Source organism: Salvia miltiorrhiza, chromosome 2, assembly GCF_028751815.1.
Source record: "Salvia miltiorrhiza cultivar Shanhuang (shh) chromosome 2, IMPLAD_Smil_shh, whole genome shotgun sequence".
Taxonomy (NCBI): domain Eukaryota; kingdom Viridiplantae; phylum Streptophyta; class Magnoliopsida; order Lamiales; family Lamiaceae; genus Salvia; species Salvia miltiorrhiza.
Genome location: NC_080388.1, coordinates 66,241,968 through 66,260,473, shown reverse-complemented (window position 1 = coordinate 66,260,473; position 18,506 = coordinate 66,241,968). Strand labels below are relative to the sequence as shown.

The following is an 18,506-nucleotide window of genomic DNA, read 5'->3' as shown; positions in this document are numbered from 1 at the left end:
TTGATTATCGTTCTAATTGTCCGAACCAAAAAAAAAAAGTTCACATTGCAATTTGCAAATTCTGAAGGTAGGAAATCATTTTGGAACTCTCCAAAACAAATCACCGAAACTTAAAATTTGTCCAAGAGAGATTGAATGGTTTGACAATAAATTTGAACGATATTGATGATTTTGCAAGTAAAAATATTAGGCGAAGTTATTTTATAAGTAATGGAAAATTTTTCATTTTCAATGTATGATAATATACAAGGGTTCCATTTTTATAATTTGGTCCAGGGCCTCATTTTTATCAGGATCGGCCCTGCCTATTAAAGTGGGACGAAGATAGTAGAATAAAGGGACAAAAAAGCCCTTGATGTGACAAAAATTTGCATGAAATTAGTGATACTTTTTGACATTGATAGAAATGAATTTGTTAGTCGATAAATTCATTTTTCGGCTGACAGTCTATTGTCTAATGGATTTGTTGGCTGACAAATTCATTTTGAGCCATTAGTGTCAAAGTGTCGCTGAGTTTTACACAAATTTTGTCACATCCAAGGGCCTTTCTCGTCCATTTACTTAAAAATGGTATTTTCTACGTATTAATATCAAAGTGAGTATTTCCCAATTACTATAATTTAACAAAGTAGGTATTTTAATTTTCATCCTTTTTTTAGGTGTGAGTTGCATATTATTGTATGAAGAGAAGAAACTAAAATAGAAAGGGTATGTGTACGATTGCATGTGCAGTGCCTTAAATTTGTGTTATTCCATGAGCTGTGCAGCACTAACAGAATTGTACACATGCGTTATTTATACTAATATATTACTAATATTCCTAATGAAGTTGATGTATTGTGGTGTGTCACAAGATAAAGTCTGTCAACAGATTTTCATCTCTAGGAAAAGAATGAAGTTTTGGGCCACAGCTATACATCACAAGGAAAAATGTGTTTCAAGATTAGTAAGATAAAATTAATATCCGAATTCAAATTATATTTATAATTTTGTTGATATTTGAATGTTGGAACGATAATATCCTGATATGAAAGATAGTATAAGGTAGAACGTGGCAATGTAACCTATAATCTTTAAGACTGACAAGAATAAAAGTATCAACTAATGCAAATGTCTCACAGGGTAAGAATACTATTCAAGGATCGTGTCAATTCGTATATATATACTCCCTCCGTCCCGGCTTTTGGTATCCAGTTGAGAACGGCACGGGTTTTAATAAAGTGATTGATGTGTTGTGAGTGGAATAAGGGTCCCACATTTTATGTAAGAGTTAAAATAATTAAAGTGGAGTAAGGACCCCACCTACTTTTACCAAAAATAGAAATGGATATTAAAATATGGGACGGCCAAAAAAGGAAAGTTGGATACTAAAAGTTGGAACGGATGGAGTATTATGGATGTCACGAGGGCAGAACGGTAATTTTGAATGTGTGTACTGTGTGAAGTGGGGGAGGACAATAATCTTGGAAGCAAGGAAAAAGCCATTTTGGAAGCATAGAAAAAGGCGTTCTTTATTCAATTAATCCTATGCTACATTGAAATTGTCTATAGTTTCTGTTTGCATAGGACCAGATTATGAAATATGATTGAAAATAATTATGATGTTTGTTCAAAAGCTACATCTTGTTTTGTCAGTTCCCCATTCACTAGTCCTTAATTTGATGATTTGACATAATTTTCAAGGATTTATTATTGATTATCTACAAGAACTTCAAAATAAGAGTTAAAATAATAGTAATTGCCAATTTACTCGCGCGATATAGATTTATGTTTGATAAGATTTGAAGTCAGAGTTAATCAATCTTGAGTTCAATGAAGAGAAAAAAGAAAAGAAGCAATATAAAACAAGCTTGATCAAGAAATGAAAACCTCATCAACAAATGCCAATATTGAAGGCTTTTTAATTAATCATATAATGAGTAAATAAAGAAATAGATAATGTGTAGAACAAAGAAAACATTAAATCAGCGGAAGCCATTGACAACATTGGTGCAAGCATCTTTGATCCATCTAAAGCTCTTCCTAAATGAGCTCTTCATCTTGCCTTCAACTCCATAAGCTTTGTAGCCAGCAATCCTCTTCTTCCTCAGCAGCTCAGGATCCATGTTGAAGCTCCAGCTCTTTGAATCTGCATTGATTCTGCTTTTCTTGATCTTCATCTCTTTGAAATTCTCATCAAGATTTTGATGGTGATGAGGTGGATTGTAATCTGAGGTGCTGTAGCTTCTCAGATCATTCATGCTTCTTGGCTGCATATACTCATCCCTTGTAGACTTGGATCTTGAGAACTTCTCCATCAAGTGTGTGTGTGTGTGAGAAAGAGAGAGAGAGAGAAAGAGAAGAAGGGTTTAATTTGACTATGGATGAATATGGGGGAAAAGCACACACACAGCACACAGTGGAAAGCAAGGAGAAGGGGAGAAGGGTCTAATTTTCTTGGGATTGAGTTGTGAGTTTGTTATTTTTTGGGGGAATTTTGAGGAGGTGGGAAGGTGTTGGTTTCTTGTTTTTTGTACTGGTAGTATTTTTATATTCATTCATTGCATGATGTTGCATGAGGCTGGAGGTGGGCTCGCGCCACGTGGCATGGCTGGACGTTGAATTTTCAAATATATTTCTTTATTTAATGAAAGCTTCCATGTGATGGATCAAAGAATTATTAGGTATTCATCTTTTTTTTTTATCAGAAAAGAAAGGGAGAATTATTAGGTATTCATCTATTCTTACTTTCTTAGGTCCCACATAGAAAATCATTATTGAACTGGTTTATTTTGAGAAATAATTGAAATACTATGATGAGTGTGTGCCCATACTACGAGTAGAATTTGAGTACATCCTAAAGTATCTATTTTTTTTTATTAATTTTTGTTAGAATTTCTTGTTATCTTATAATTTATCTGTTTACGAAATAATTATCTTATTTTTCTAGTTCTCGAATAAGTGTCACGTTTTATATAAAAATAATACTCCCCGGTCCCATGAATCTTGAGTCAATTTTATTTTTCGATCGTCCCACGAATCTTAAGTCATTTATGTAAATAGTAAGAATTAGGGAAAAATAAGGGGTTCTAATTAAATTTATCTTAATTAATTGTGTATTTTTCTACTTTATTACTTAGACACTTACCTAATCATTTTTCTACTTTATTACCTATACACTTAAAATATTAATCTCCAATTTTTTAATTTTAAAGTCGAAAAAAAATGACTCAAGATTCGTGGGAGGATGGAGTATTAAAGTATCTAATTTATCAAATTTCCAATACAAATATTTATATTCTCCATAACAATTAGGAGTAAACGAAGTAAAATTTTCAATTTTCTTGGTCTACGTTATGCGACGATTATAAGTATATTCTTATTTTTAAGATTTTGAACATGTAAGTAATAAAATTGAGAATTACGAGGTTCCAGCTACTATCTATAACTACCAGCGGCTGCAGTGTGCATAATTAATTAATTAATTAATTTTGAAGGTCAACATTGTCAGTCTGAATTTTGACTAAGTCAACTCTTCACAAATAATTGACTTGCATTTAAACTTCCTATCTTTGTTTACCGACATCGTGATAGATATAGTATTACTCTAATGTCTAATCTATACATGTAATAAATTAAAGTTAATTATATGCTCCTACAATATTCAATTACTGTTACAAAAGTGGTTTGATTCACGTGTTAGATTTTATGATAAAACATTGTCTTTCATTTCACCACTTATATACATCAATAATCAATTTATAATGATATTGAGTATAATTCTTTCGTATCCAAAATGGCGAAACATAAGATATACTAATACGAAAAGTCTTGCCTCCTTTAATTCGGATATACTCGTGCACGATACACTACTCCTCCGATGATGCATATACGTTTGGAATGGCTTAATTAATTAATGAAATAGACGACTCTATTTTAATAAAGTAATGAATTTAAATTCCGCCGATATCTTCAAAATTGAGCACGTGACTTAATTGATATGGTGAATGAATACGACTACATGCTAAGCGCTCGTTTGGTTCAAGTAGATGAATGACGCTTGCTTGGTTCAAGTAGAGGAATGGAAATGGAATGAAATCAAATAAATGAGTGGAATGATAATAATAACCATTAGATCCATTACTTTTATTGAGTGTTTGATTTAATAATGAAAATGAATCATTAGTAAGGAATTCTCTTTCTTTTAATTCCCCTTTATTTTGAGGGGTAACAAATTGGGATTACCCTTAGTAAGGGTAATGGTTAACTCATTACTTAAATCAAAAGTAATTGATTCAATTAATTAAATCACTTTTCAATCTCTAAAAATACCCAACCAAACGTAGGTTCAACAACAACAAATAAAATTTTTCACAAATATAACTAAATCAAAATTAGGAATACCTTCTCTAGTGATTACTTCATCTTCTTCAACGTCAAAATTGTTCTTTTCTTTTATTTGAATATAATATTTTCTTGTATTTTAAACCACACGAACATCACAAGTTGAGTGCTCGGCCCATTTAACATTTATTTGAGTTATATGGGCCTTGCTCAGATGAGACAGGCCCATCAATCAGCCAAATTTGTAACAATCCTTGCTAAAACCAAGCCCATCGATCCCTTATTTAGGAGTAATATATTTTTGTGATTGGAATTGGATATATGATTTATTAGTTTTACGAATTGTAAAATCTTCAATTATGTATTTTTTTAAAGAATGTTACTACTACAAACCTAATTACCCAATTAATATTATACGGAATTAATAGGGATGATACATGAACCATCATATGACAAAGCTTGTTAAATACGAAGATAAATCCCCACTCGAATCCAAGAATGTATATATTTGCTTTGTAACAAATGTGCATCCCCATATTTCCAACAATAGGAAAATGAGAGATGCATAAATTGAAGGCTAAAAAACTTCACTAGATTGATCAAAATTTGGGGCAAAAAGGATTAAAAACCGTTACCAAAAAAAAAAGGAAAAAGAATAAAAGCTCGCTACCTAAAAAAAAACTGCAATGCTCTAAGGCATCCTATGCAAAATGAACTACCAATTAATCCGACAGGAGAAATAGAACAAGAAAAAGAAAGTCATTACTCTCGATAGCAACTGCGGATTTCTCTCGTACCACATGACGACACGTCAGAGAAGATCGGCAACGTTCGAGGGAAGTTCCTCGATGACGACGTTGTAGAACTTCTGAATGTCACTGAGCATCTTCTCATCATCCCTAGTCATGAAGTTGATGGAGACTCCTTTCCTTCCGAACCTTCCACTCCTTCCTATCCGATGCAGGTAATTCTCCGGCTGTGTTGGGAGATCGTAGTTTATGACGAGGGAAACCTGCTGGACGTCGATGCCACGAGCCAGGAGGTCCGTGGTGATGAGGACACGAGACGAGCCTGATCGGAACTCACGCATGATGATGTCTCTGGTGTTCTGGTCCATGTCCCCGTGAGTGGCCGAGACCGTGTGGTCGCGGCCACGCATCTTGTCCGTTAGCCAGTCGACCTTCCGTCGGGTGTTCACAAAGATGACGCTCTGAGTGATGGCTAGGGTTTCGTAGAGATCACAGAGAGTCTCGAGCTTCCATTCTTCCTTATCAACGTTCACGTAGAACTGCTTAATGCCTTCTAGGGTGAGCTCGTCTCGTTTCACCAAGATCCTCACCGGCTTGTTCATGAACTTTCGGGTGATTTCTAGAGCCTCGGGTGGCATTGTGGCAGAGAACACCCCAACTTGAACTCGGGGCGGGAGCAACTGGAAAATGTCATATATCTAGCAGTACAAACGTATACTATAAATTGATGCCACAGAGATTGAAGACGACTAAGTTCATGAATGGTAGCAAAAGAGCTCATCTTGCAACCCCTATATACAATCAAATACAAATGCCCATCACAAGTAGATGCTATGGAGATTGAAGACAAGTTCATGAATAGTAGCAAAACAGTTCATTTTGCAACGATGGAACAGATTTATCCAGCACTGCGTATACAATCAAAAATATAATATGAGCAAGCAGAGAAAGAGACATACCTGATCCTTAAAACCACGAGACAACATTTCATCAGCTTCATCCAACACAAACATTTTGATGTAATCAGAACGGAGAGACTGTCTCCGTAGCATGTCAAATACACGGCCTGGGGTACCAACGACGACATGAACCCCAGCTGCAAGAATCCGCTGATCCTCACGTACACTAGTTCCACCCACACAAGCATGCACCTTAACACCAAGGTAATCTCCGAGAGCTCGCATAACCTTCTCAATTTGTTGAGCAAGTTCTCTAGTAGGTGCCAAAACCAGAGCTTGGCACTGTGTCAGACCATAATCAAGCTGTTGCAGTATTCCAGAGCAGAAAGTGGCAGTTTTCCCTGTTCCAGATTGAGCCTGCTGAATAACATCGAGGCCCTTGCAGAATGGAACGATGCCTCTTTGTTGGATGGCAGACGGCTTCTCAAAACCTTATTTTCAGAGAAAACACATGTTACAGATGATCGAGTAAATGAACTCTATGCAAAGAGACGAATAGAAGGTTGCAAACAGACCATAGGCGTAAATGCCTCTGAGCAGATTCTCTTGAAGACCCATAGCATCAAAACTATCGAAGACCTCATCATAAGAAGTGAAAAATTCTTGTCCATCAGCTTGAAGCCTGCCCCACAAGATTGAAACAAGCTAAAACATTGAACCTCTAACATACTATGGCTAGTATTCTAGCCTAATGCTTAACAACTTAAGACACTTGCAACTCACACATCTTCGAGTGATAGTAAGATTGAAACAAGCTAAAACATTGAACCTCTAAGATACCATTGCCAGTATTCTAGCCAAATGCTTAACAACTTAAGATACTTACAACTCACTCATCTTCGAGTCATAGTAAGATTGAAACAAGCTAAAACATCGAGCCTCTAACATATCATTGCTAGTATTCTAGCCAACTTCTTAACAACTTAAGATACTTACAACTCACTCATCTTCGAGTCATAGTGACGAGCATCAAATTGTGATCCCTCTGGTGCCAAGCCTGCCATAACTGCAGTTTGATTGACATAGTATTAATAATTCAATATATACCTCTCAATACTCAAGATGATTGACAATTAACATGATATTTCAAGGAAAAATAAAGAACATATCAAATTAAAGAAAATTAGGAAACAAAACCGAAAATAATTCATCCTATGGGAGCCAAACATGTAACACCGAGAGCATGAAATATGAGCATCAACTTCCATTGTCGAGTTGGGGATGATATAACAAGAGGAATGACTACCCTTTATGGAATATCTCTTCAAAAATAGTTGATCCAACTATTAACATTATAACAGATCTCAATTTTAAACACAGAATTATACACAAGCCAAAATTGGGGCAAAGAAACTCTAAATCTTGACAAAAATACACCTCGGAAATTCTGACAAAAAGCAGTTCTGTTCCTAACACAAAAAAAAAAAAAAAACTCTTTGAACCCAGAGCTTCTTTTTTTTTTAGTTAAAAAAACTAAAGAGCTTACGGCATTGGGAATTTAAGCTCAAAAACACATTACAACTAGTGTCCCTTAAACCAGTTATAAATCACACAACTTTCAAAGTAGTGTTCATGCCCGAAAAGGAAAACAAATACTCCTACTACATGTTAATTTCAAGATCACATAAAGAAACAAAAGAAAAAAGAAAAAACAATCCTGCGAGAGCCCTAATCACCAAAAGAAGAATGAAAAACATAATTTTTTTTTGAATTAGAAAGAAAAACAGAATTATCATAGTAATTCTAACACAGCATGCTAAAAGTGGCATACATTGGCAGAAATTACGAACATGGGAAATGGGAACGTTGAAAAGGATCGAACCTTTGAATCAAAAACGAAGAGAAGAAGGAAAAATGCTTGGTCAAATTGCAGAATAACTCCTCGGATCTGCGCCGTGGAGTGAGAGAGAAATATTTTACAAAAAAGGCTTTATATAGGGTTGGTCTTACGTACAATATATGTTATGTGTGAGCTATTCACATGTTCTTCTCACTCTCACTATCAAAATCACTTCTTATTTTTTAAAATCAACACTAAATTTAGAAATTGAGTCTAATTCGATTCAATAGTTATATGTTCGAGCCTAATTAAAATCCTTCAAGTTTAGAGCTTGATTGTGTATAAAGCTCGAGCACCTCGATTAGTAGAAAATTTGAGGAGGTCGACTCTATTACTATATTAAGATTAGATATAACATTTAACTATCTAGAAATAAATAATTAAATTGTTAAGGTTATATATGTAAGTATTGAAATTATGAAGAACATAATTGTAAATAATTAGAACCTTATTTAAGTTATTTTTTTTTTTTTAGAGCAAGAGGCAGAATTGCATTAAACAACAAAAGAGTTTAAGATAAAAGGCAGAACCTCATCATCAGAGGGAAAAACACGATTACAGAGAGCAAATTTTGCTAATCTATCCGCCACATAATTACCTTCGCGAGGAGTCCAACTAAAAGAGCAGCGTTGGAAACAAGCCGAGATCTCAAGAATGCTGGAAGTGGTATCTCCGATGTAAGATAGATCCTTGCTTCCTTGATAAAGTGTCCAGTAAAGGGGTTGGCAGTCAGTTTCTAAGATGACGTCCGTAGCTCCGCGACTTTGACAGCAGGAAATCCCTTCAAACATAGCTCCTAGCCTCCCTCTCTTCAGCAATAACGACACCACCAACAAAACCATAGCGACAGCCCACGATTCCACCATTGTTATCCGATAAAACCACTCCAAAACCCAATCCACCATTGCTGTCAATCGCTGCATCACATGAGACATGGAGTTAGGAGTCCCTGGTACAGATCACCCGCCGCGCAGCTGTGGCCTGTTGTCGGATAGAAGGCACTCTGGTCCAAGACGCCATTTGAGCAGTCAAGAGGCAATCCTCATGAGTTAAAGTCTTCCCCTGAAAAAGAAGCAAATTGCGAGCACATCAGATGGACCAAGCTAAATTAGCAAAGACTTTGTGGACCTCTGCATGGGGGATATGTCTGATGCGATCGAACCAAACATCAATAGGGCACTGATCATCTTCAGCTACTGACACTTTTTTTTTTTTTTTTTTAAGTTTCCGAACATAACGAGTTTAGCTTTTAAGAATTCGTGTTTAAGCTCAAAAGTTATTCGAGATTTGGATTATTTTTCTTTCAAGTAGTTTCTCCTTCACGAGCTAGATCAACTCATTCAAACCTGCCGGCTCTACCTAGGAGGTGATTTTATTGTTTCAAAATTTTAATTAAATTCATTTTAGATGTATGAATTTACAAAAATACCCATGGACAAAATGGGCTATCCTTTTTATGCGAAGCGAAGATCAAATATTCCAATTCCAGTGCATTAAAAACTCTTCTGATTTCGTCTCTCGTCGTTCCCGATGCCCCTTTTCTCTCTCTAATAAATTCTCACTCCACATTTAAATCTCTCCCTCACTCTCTCACACTCTCTCGATCTTCCAGCCAAGCTCGCTAAGAATCCTGGGCCTAAGTTGAGGTACCAGCTCTCTATTTCTCACGTTGCGATTATTTGAAAGTAATGTTTTTTTAGCTGATTCAGATCTTACAGTCTGTTTTTTGTTTCCCTTGATTGCTTATTTATACAGTTTATTTGGTGTTAAATTTATTTTTCAGGTAAAAAATTGAGGTTTAAGTAATTGTGATGTAAATAGCCGGTGATTTTGGATTGTTATGTAGTGAATGACACAATTCTTCAATTTACGCGAATTTATGATGTAGATTTTGCTTGAAACTTGTGAAATGTAGCTCAAACTTATGTCTTTGGAGTAGACTAAGTTGTGGATTCAACGCCTTGTTATATTTCTTATTTTGGGAGAGTTAATCTAAATTGTTAGCTTTGAATAAGATTTTGTGTGTTTGTGAACATTCTTTCTGAATTTTAGCTGCCTTGTTATATATATATATATGAGGTGCATAACATTAGAGTTTCATAAAATGGACAATGAAGTTGATAGTTGCTTATGCAGATTGAGAAATATGTTTTTGTGGGGAGTATAAATCTAGGACCCCCTTTTTGTGTCTAAATTTTGTAATAAGTTTATAAAATCTGCTGGCTTTAAGTTATATAAACAATGTGTTGATCTTGATGAATGGCAGAGTAAGTCTTTGACAATGGCTGGTGACAATGAACCCACTGAGAATCATGTTACATCCGGCGACAATAGCGTACCCCCAGAAAACGAGAGTGAGATATCGATTGATGCGTTGGCAAGGAAGGTGCAAGAATCTTTGTCACTTGCAAAGAGGCATAAGTTTTGGGAAACCCAGCCCGTAGGCCAGTTCAAAGAACTCGGTGATACGAGCTTGCCTGAAGGTCCGATTGAGCAGCCAACACCACTTTCCGAGGTCAAGCAAGAGCCCTACAACCTCCCAGCTCCTTACGAGTGGATAACATGTGATATAGACTCAGAAGAGGTTTGTGCGGAGGTGTATAATTTGCTGACCAACAATTATGTTGAGGATGACGAGAACATGTTCAGGTTCAATTACTCGAAAGAGTTTCTCCGGTGGGCACTCCGCCCTCCTGGCTATTTTAGGAGCTGGCACATTGGGGTTAGGGTGAAGAGTTCGAAAAAGTTGGTTGCGTTCATTACTGGCGTCCCTGCAAGAATCCGGGTTCGTGACACTGTTGTGTTGATGGCGGAAGTAAACTTCCTGTGTGTTCACAAGAAGCTTCGATCAAAGAGGCTTGCTCCGGTCATGATCAAAGAGGTTACTCGGAGGGTCCATCTCGAGAATATCTGGCAAGCGGCTTATACAGCCGGTGTTGTCCTTCCCACGCCTGTCACAACTTGTCAGTATTGGCATAGATCTTTGAACCCAAAGAAGCTCATTGATGTTGGGTTTTCTAGGCTTGGGGCGAGGATGACAATGAGCCGCACAATCAAGTTGTACAAGCTATCAGATCAGACGGCCACGCCCGGTTTCAGGAAAATGGAGCCTCACGATGTCCCTGCAGTCACTCGTCTGCTTAGGAATTATTTGAAGCAGTTTGCTGTGGCGCCAGACTTTGATGTGGATGATGTAGAACACTGGCTGCTTCCGAAGGAGGATGTTGTGGAAAGTTATCTGGTCGAAAGTCCTGAAACTCATGAGATCACCGACTTCTGCAGTTTTTACAGCCTCCCCTCTTCCATACTAGGCAGCCAGAGTCATTCTGTTTTGAAGGCTGCGTATTCTTATTACAACGTGTCTACCAAGACCCCGTTACTTCAACTGATGAACGACGCTCTCATTGTTGCCAAGAAGAAGGACTTTGATGTCTTCAACGCGTTGGATGTCATGGACAACGAGACCTTCTTGAAAGAACTGAAATTCGGGCCGGGAGATGGCAAGCTTCACTACTACCTCTACAACTATCGGCTGAAGCATGTTTTGAGATCGTCGGAGCTCGGGCTCGTGCTCTTATAGAGTTGACTTCGATAGATTTCATGTCTTGCCCTCGCCATTTTTTGTAACTTGATTCAACTCTTCTTGTTTCATGGCCGAAACAAATGTTCTTGAAGAGAACCCAAACTGTGGATGAACCATTGAGGCATAACATTTGTGCTGACTGCTGAATTTCGATTTTTATTCATATTTTTAGTTCATTTGCCTCAACTCAATGTTGTGTTGTGCAGAAACCAGTTTGAGTACATGCTGTTAGATGAATTCACTTCGTTGGACTCATGCACTCTTGCGTTTCGAGCAAATTTTATATTAATTAAGTAAAAATATGTTTGGGCTCAACTTCGGATTTATGGCTAGTTTGGAGACAAGAATATTTAAGCAGTATATATATTGGCAATGCTAATAAAAATGGATTTTAATAGGCCCAAGAAAGCAACAACAATCCTAGAATGAGGTCAAAATTGAAAAATAGAATCACCATCTAATGACCAACAATACACAGGAACCTGAGAGAGAGAGACTTGAGCAGAAACTGACAGAATGTACATCATTAGACTAACAGCACTCTTATTAACACATCCTATGAAATAATGTTCGATCCTCACTCACTCAACAGATTCATGAATACAGAAGCTCAGGCCAGTCGTGACGAACAGAGCTTGGCTCCATCACGAGCAGAACGACTGGAGCGCATCTCCTCAACAGATGATACAGCATTATAAACAGAATCCTTTAATCAAAGAGAACTAAACCACAACAATGGCTTCAGCTCGAGAACCTGTAGAAAGAATAATTCGTAGATAGAACACGCGATATATGGTCGAGTCATTTTTATAGAGCAAGTAATATTTGCTTACTTTTGGAGTTTGTGTCGCCTCCTTTGTCCTTCCCTGATTATGACAAATACAAGGAGCAAATCAGCCACAGGATCACAACCGAGATAGATGGTGGGTTATTTTGTTCGAATAACTTACTTACGTTGTTCGAATATCTGTTTTAAGTGCAGGACCACTGCATCTGCTTCTTCAGCCATTTGTAAGAGCCTCTCCGACTCTTTAACTGCTTCAGCCGCTAAAAAGGCTTTATTTTCTGCCTCGGCAATCTTGTGCGCTGCTATTTTAGCAGCATTCTCCATTTCAATTGAAATTCTAGGTCTAGTATCTCGTCTTGGCTTTGACCTGACAACCTTTTGTTTTGGCAAAGGTGTTTTGATGCCCAATGATGCATGTTTGATCTTGTAGTGTTTTTGAACCTGTCGAATATTGCATGGGAATACGCATCACAGGTCTTGATATCCGCACCAAAATATCTAGAGATACTAGGCCTTTAAACTGTATGTTAATTAATTCTACCTATAGTTTAGGGCATAAAAAATTAAAAATGAAGCAGCAGCAAAGGGAGATTATGTATTTGCAGAAATGTTTCATGAAGAAAAACAGAGTAAAAATCCCTATTTGCATGCAAACAGTAGGCTAACTACTGTTTAAAACAAGTGGGAGTGCAAATAATCTCGTCAAGCAAGATGATTATCTTACAGACATCAGACATGCTACAGAGCGATTTATTATAAGTATGAAGGTACAGTTTCAAAACTGAAGCACAAAAGACTAAATTAATCTTAAATAATAGACAGTGGCATTCTTGGTCATACGCACTGAACTTTAAAGAACTGGAAACACTTCATAGTATGGATACATACACCTAACACAATGACATACAGACGTGGAATTCATATACCTTCTCAACCGTGCCTTGTAAAACAAGTTTTCTCAGCTTTGAACTCAGCAACCTTCTGAAATTTTGTGGCACCTCATACTTTTTCTGTCGAGCACAAATTTTTCCAAAAATTGATAGAGTTTTCTAAAGAAAACAAAGGATTTCAAGCAGATATATATATATCCAAAATTGTGAGTAAGGACAGAATTAAGGGCCATATAACAAAATAAATTGATACTCCAGCCTGGAGCTGATCTTCTCCTCAACCAGAAAGGGTATAAGAAATCATATGCGTGCACACAAAGGCTCAGCTGGAATACATCAAACTACAAGTCCAACACTGGTGCACACCAATTTATTTGCTCAAGAATTTTCTTTCCAAAGCTCAGTTCAAGTAAAAGGCATCTATGTTCAAAAGCATCAATCTCCACATAAGTGTAAATCACAAGTGTCTACCTGTGAGTACAGAATAGAAACACAAAGTTCATGGACAAATACTTGGTACAAAATCCACATCCAAATCACGACGGGAGAAATTAGGGTGGATTCTCAGCTCCAACGCATTTTAAAAGGCTCTTAAAATTCAATGCATCAGTTGACTAACATCCTTCCTAAGATTAACTTTGGCAGGAATACCTTTTAATGAACAACTCAAACTACAGATACCGAGCAAGCCCAATTGATTTTTGCAAGCTCCAAGTTTTCTTAAATATTCTAACATGAATAATTACTATTTACTATTAACTAAATACTTAGTAGCGAATAGATTTATCATCTGACCTCAATAAACCTCAAAATTGAAACAAAATCGGACCCATTGCGATCCTTGATTGATGAAAGTGCTTCAAGTATCATTTCATTGTACCTGAAATATGGGAGAGTCAATCTACCACGCCAGTACCATAATGCATATGCAACTCTAGTCATGAAATACAAAATACAAGGATTAAAGAGAAGTTGTTCATAATATGCCTCCAACAATTGTACGTTATATCTAAAAGTAAAGAATAAAGAGAAAACGAGATCGACAACCATTTCTCCAGAGAAATTTGGTTTTTAGGTCATTACAGCCTGAGAAAATAAATCATTAAAAATATATAAAAGACGGATGACAACCAGAGTTAACGAATAATATACAAGATACACTGAAAACAAAAGGTCCTAACCAATTATTATTTGTTTAGTTAAGAGTATAATGCTGCATGAGAAAATCACTTGAATGAGAGGCGATACATACTTATGAGAATTCTTAACACCCTCAGGGCTTTGAGGAGGTTTGTCATTCACATTTTCTATAGGAACCAAAATCAAAGCTGAACTCTGAGCTTTGGGTGTCAGAGCACTATTCGTGACTGACTTTGCTCTGGGAGTCATAGCATTAGCTCCCGAGCCTTGTCCACCCATATTCCGCCATTTGTCCTGATTAGAACATCAAAAAGAGACCAAAGAATTCATCATGCATTAATTATAGGAAGAACATTACACTTGGAAAATAGCTCCAAAGATATCTAGTCAATCTATATAAATGAAGCAATCCCAATGAAGAGCAACCTACATCAAATAGGTTATTTTGACAACCAACACGCACATCACAATAGCATCAAATTGATCAAAGGCTTTGCAAGATAAGTCTAAAGTCCAATAAAAACTCACACATATCTTCAACATGGAAAAATTCTCACTTATAACAACCCAAAGTTACTCAGTGACAGTTTGTGCTTGATAAAACATTTAGCGGGGATTTACACGAAATAGACATTCACCTATTTTACATTTTATAGATCAAAAGCCTCTATTGACTGCCAAGTTATTACTTTGAAATTCCAACTGGTTAAATAACATATATGCACCATGATGATAATGGAAAACACAAACAATGACACTGCATCATCTTTATCTTCAATGAAACAGACAAAGCACTCAACAATTACTAACGCAGCTAGAACTGGAAATAATAGCACGCATAATGCAGAAATAACACAAATAGCATATAATCTATAAGTTGCTCAAACAACAAAACATGATTTCATGCTTTCAGGGAGGAAAAGAACACGGACATTCTCAAATTCACTCTCAAAATTAATGTTGTTTCATAAAACTAACACTAAATAGACGGTAGAGGTCTTCAATTCACAAAATCAACAAAAACTTGCAGAAGCAGACGCACAATTAATCTAACCAACAAAACGACGTAAACTTACAAGACGAAACAAAAATTAAAAAATAGTAATAAAAACAAAAAAATTAAAAAATTAAAAGTTACAGCCGACATTGCAGAAAATCGAAAACCTTGAGGTCAACATTCGATCGGTTGGCGAGTTTGTGCTTGAACTCGGAATCTACGAGAATGTTCTTCCACTTCCCGGCGCCATACTTGGCCACTCCCGCCTTCAGCGCCTGCTCTTCCTCCGACGTCCACTTGAGCTTCTGATTCCCCATTCGCGAAGTCCTGATTATGCAGATTTACGGCGGCGACCGGCGGAGCGCCACCACAGTCTCGGAGTATCTGAGGCTCCCGCTTCGTGGACCTCTATACTGAGCCGCTTTATATGATGCAGCCAGACACGTGGCGTGGCAGCTGATGTTGTTTCCTATCTGTCAGTTTTTTCTAAATTTATTTTTGAAATTTCAATTTTTCTCACATTTTTAAGGGGAAAAAAATAGAAAATGCGAGTATCTGTTTCTTCATATTGATTATCTTTATAAATTATCTAATAACGCCTTAAAAAAACATTTATTTTGATATATTATTTCTTAACCAATTTTACTACTCCCTCCATCCCAAACGAAATGTCCTGTTTTTCTTTTTGGGCTGTCCCAAACGAAATGTCTTGTTTCCTTTTTTGGCAATACACTCTCTCTCTATACTTAATATTTAAATAATTTTCACCAACCCACTTTATCTACTTTATACACATTTCTTAATCTCCGTGCCGAAAAGAAATGAGACATTTCGTTTGGGACGGAGGGAGTATTTTTTTGTTAAATTCCACAAAATTATCTATGTTCATTAAAAAAATTAATCGTAATATATGAATTTTAAAGTCGGAAATATATATATGAATATTTGAATGCTGGATTGATAGTTTAATTGAATTATATGTGTAAATTGATAATTTTCAGGTTTTATATATTAAACGAATACAACCTATCATTCCGGTGGTAGGTACTCGTACATCACTGCTATCTATTTATTTATTACTCCCTCCTGAAAAAGTTGAGTATATTAAGAATTGTGAAAAATTATTTTAATTAGTATTGAGAGTGGTGCAGTATAGTCTAAAAATAGGTAGAATTTTTTTTTTATTGACGTTCCAAAAAAGAAATACTATAATTTTTTTTTCGTGGATGGAGGAGTATATTACTCCCTCCGTCCATCAAAAAGAGTCTCATTTGGGGTTCGGCACGGGTTTTAAGAAAGTTGTTAAAGTAGGTGTAAGTGGAGAGAGAAGTAAATTTATAGGGGTAGTGTTAATGACAATTCTAATTGCTTAATCCTTCATATTAATGGGTAAATATTTTAAATAAATTTAAGGCATTATTTAGCAAACAAATTCAGCAAATTGCAAACAATTTTAGTAAATGGATAAATAAAATAAATTCAACAAATTTCAAATAAATTCGTGGCATTAAGAAATCAATTGAGCAAACAAATTCACCAAATTTCAAACAAATTCAGTAGATGGGAAAATAAATCAACAAATTCAGCAAATTTCAATCAAATTCAGCAAATGGATAAAGAAATTCAACAAATTTAGAAAATCTGGCAACAAATTTCAAACCACATTTAGGAGCTCCTCTTGGAGTTCTTCTGCGAGCCGACGCCGATGGGGATGTTTCGCAAGGCGCCGACTTTGGTCCAGTAGCGCTTGCAGCTCCGGCAGAAATGGATGTAGCAGCGCAAGATTCGATTTTTTTTTTTTTGCACCAAGCTCCGCGATTTTCTAATTTGGGCTAGTTTTGAGATGATGGGAAGGGCGACGATGGCGGCAGCAGGTCCTCTTGCGGCTGCTGATTGCTGCATCGCAGAGAGAGGTAGTCGGCGGCGGCGTTCCTCGCCGGGGAAAAGAAGTGGCGCCGTCGCAGAGAGAGGTAGGGCGAGAGCGAGTTCCTGTGGTGCGGAGCGGAGCGCGTTGACTGGGAGCGGAGCGGAGCGCGTCGTGCTCAGAGGAAGGCGGTGAAGAAGAAGGAGAGAGACGCAGCCCCGAGATCTAGCGAGATCTAGAAGATAGGGTTTGAAGAGTTGATGGGGGCGGTGAGCTGAGGCACGGTGGCGGCAGCGACGACCTAGCTGCTGCCGAAGAGGTGAAGGGGAAGAGGAGCGTAGGTCGGGTCCGAGCCTCGCCGGAGGAGGAACCACGCCGGGGAAGAGGGGAAGAAGGGCATAGGTTTGATGAGAGAGAAGAGAGAGAATCTTATGGTTAATTGTCTTTAATTAAGTTTAAAGTGAGGAGAGTTTTTAATTATTGAGGTGGGTCCTCAATGGCAAATGAAGTAAATACATAAAGTTATAAAGGGTATAATTGTATAAAAAGTGAAACAGGACTCTTTTTTGTGGACAAAACGAAATTCAATTAATTAGATAGAATTTCCGCTCCCTCCAGAATTCGAACCCAGCTAAAAATGTTATTCAGTCATTACAAGCAGCTTATGCAACACTATATACTGACTTATTCAATCATTCTCATTTCTCACGAAATATAGAGAATGAAGATCAAATCTTGTGCGTCGATCTTGCTTAATCTAACGGTGATCATTCGTCCATTAATTATTGTAATTTTTTCATATTTATTTATTTTCCTAATTACAACTAATCAAATCTTTTATTTATGCTCAAATCTCTCCCTCACTGATCCATCCCTCTCTCCAAACTCACGCTCTCTCTCTCTCTCTCCTACAGGTTCGTAGAAAATACTAATAAACATACTAATATTCGTTGATATGTTCGTAAAAAAATAAACGAACATACTAATGTTCACATAGAAAATACTAATGAACGTACTAATGTTGCTATGTTTGTAGAAAAATGAATGAACATACTAATGTAGTAATGTTCGATGATATATGCGTAGAAAAACAAATGAACAACGATATGTTCGTAGGAAACTAAATGAACATACTAATGTTCAGCTATTACGTTCATTGACGAATGGTATCACATCAGAAAAGGAAAGGAATATTTCACGAGATTTCATAAACATACCAAAGTAATTTAATATCATGGAATTTTATGATCTCTTGATTCAGATTCATCCAACGGACATGATGCGGTCTCTATTCTCCATTTAAGTAGGTGGTTGCCATGGAAGCTAACCACACACACACAGATATATATATCACATAATTTTTAATGATATTAA

General features: G+C 36.7%; 4 protein-coding genes across 8 annotated transcripts; 1 reads left to right on the top strand and 3 right to left on the bottom strand.

The window, feature by feature from the left end:
* Positions 1-1,887: 1,887 nt before the first annotated feature.
* On the bottom strand, positions 1,888-2,506 carry LOC131013140 (uncharacterized). Its single transcript, XM_057941174.1, has one exon. It carries the CDS (start codon positions 2,295-2,297, stop codon positions 1,965-1,967), a length of 333 nt encoding a protein of 110 aa, XP_057797157.1. The 5' UTR covers positions 2,298-2,506; the 3' UTR covers positions 1,888-1,964.
* Positions 2,507-4,893: 2,387 nt separating this feature from the next.
* Positions 4,894-9,039, bottom strand: LOC131013135 (eukaryotic initiation factor 4A-8). 3 transcript variants are annotated; one of them, XM_057941164.1, is made up of 5 exons: positions 8,470-9,039; positions 6,968-7,037; positions 6,547-6,653; positions 6,032-6,462; positions 4,894-5,770 (listed from the first exon to the last, which is right to left on the bottom strand). In XM_057941164.1, the coding sequence occupies exons 1-5, from the start codon at positions 8,804-8,806 to the stop codon at positions 5,135-5,137; spliced, it is 1,581 nt and encodes a 526-aa protein (XP_057797147.1). In that variant the 5' UTR covers positions 8,807-9,039; the 3' UTR covers positions 4,894-5,134. The 3 variants fall into 3 exon arrangements, with proteins under 3 accessions (XP_057797147.1, XP_057797148.1, XP_057797149.1); XM_057941165.1 differs by lacking the exon at positions 8,470-9,039 and adding an exon at positions 7,854-8,052; XM_057941166.1 differs by lacking the exons at positions 6,968-7,037; positions 8,470-9,039 and adding an exon at positions 6,858-6,876.
* Positions 9,040-9,085: 46 nt separating this feature from the next.
* Positions 9,086-11,640, top strand: LOC131013138 (glycylpeptide N-tetradecanoyltransferase 1-like). 2 transcript variants are annotated; one of them, XM_057941169.1, is made up of 2 exons: positions 9,086-9,517; positions 10,138-11,640. In XM_057941169.1, the coding sequence occupies exon 2, from the start codon at positions 10,153-10,155 to the stop codon at positions 11,449-11,451; it is 1,299 nt and encodes a 432-aa protein (XP_057797152.1). In that variant the 5' UTR covers positions 9,086-9,517; positions 10,138-10,152; the 3' UTR covers positions 11,452-11,640. The 2 variants fall into 2 exon arrangements, with proteins under 2 accessions (XP_057797152.1, XP_057797154.1); XM_057941171.1 differs by having other exon boundaries at positions 9,345-9,556.
* Positions 11,641-11,818: 178 nt separating this feature from the next.
* LOC131013139 (telomere repeat-binding factor 4-like) lies at positions 11,819-15,747 on the bottom strand. Of its 2 annotated transcripts, none has more exons than XM_057941172.1 (7): positions 15,436-15,747; positions 14,384-14,565; positions 13,927-14,011; positions 13,168-13,251; positions 12,409-12,682; positions 12,288-12,320; positions 11,819-12,208 (listed from the first exon to the last, which is right to left on the bottom strand). In XM_057941172.1, the coding sequence occupies exons 1-7, from the start codon at positions 15,583-15,585 to the stop codon at positions 12,177-12,179; spliced, it is 840 nt and encodes a 279-aa protein (XP_057797155.1). In that variant the 5' UTR covers positions 15,586-15,747; the 3' UTR covers positions 11,819-12,176. The 2 variants fall into 2 exon arrangements, with proteins under 2 accessions (XP_057797155.1, XP_057797156.1); XM_057941173.1 differs by having other exon boundaries at positions 12,405-12,682; positions 15,436-15,746.
* Between the last annotated feature and the right edge of the window lie 2,759 nt (positions 15,748-18,506).

Excerpts from the sequence above, each read along its gene's own strand:
- LOC131013138 (XM_057941169.1), top strand. The coding sequence starts at position 10,153 with ATGGCTGGTGACAATGAACCCACTGAGAATCATGTTACATCCGGCGAC.
- LOC131013139 (XM_057941172.1), bottom strand. The coding sequence starts at position 15,585 with ATGGGGAATCAGAAGCTCAAGTGGACGTCGGAGGAAGAGCAGGCGCTG. Across the intron at positions 13,252-13,926 it reads CAATTTTGAGGTTTATTGAG|AAAAAGTATGAGGTGCCACA; the intron begins GTCAGATGATAA and ends TGTGCTCGACAG. Across the intron at positions 12,209-12,287 it reads AGGCGACACAAACTCCAAAA|GTTCTCGAGCTGAAGCCATT; the intron begins GTAAGCAAATAT and ends TTCTTTCTACAG.
- LOC131013135 (XM_057941164.1), bottom strand. The coding sequence starts at position 8,806 with ATGTCTCATGTGATGCAGCGATTGACAGCAATGGTGGATTGGGTTTTG. Across the intron at positions 6,463-6,546 it reads CAGAGGCATTTACGCCTATG|GTTTTGAGAAGCCGTCTGCC; the intron begins GTCTGTTTGCAA and ends TCTGAAAATAAG. Across the intron at positions 5,771-6,031 it reads CTCGTGGTTTTAAGGATCAG|ATATATGACATTTTCCAGTT; the intron begins GTATGTCTCTTT and ends TTGTACTGCTAG.
- LOC131013140 (XM_057941174.1), bottom strand. The coding sequence starts at position 2,297 with ATGGAGAAGTTCTCAAGATCCAAGTCTACAAGGGATGAGTATATGCAG.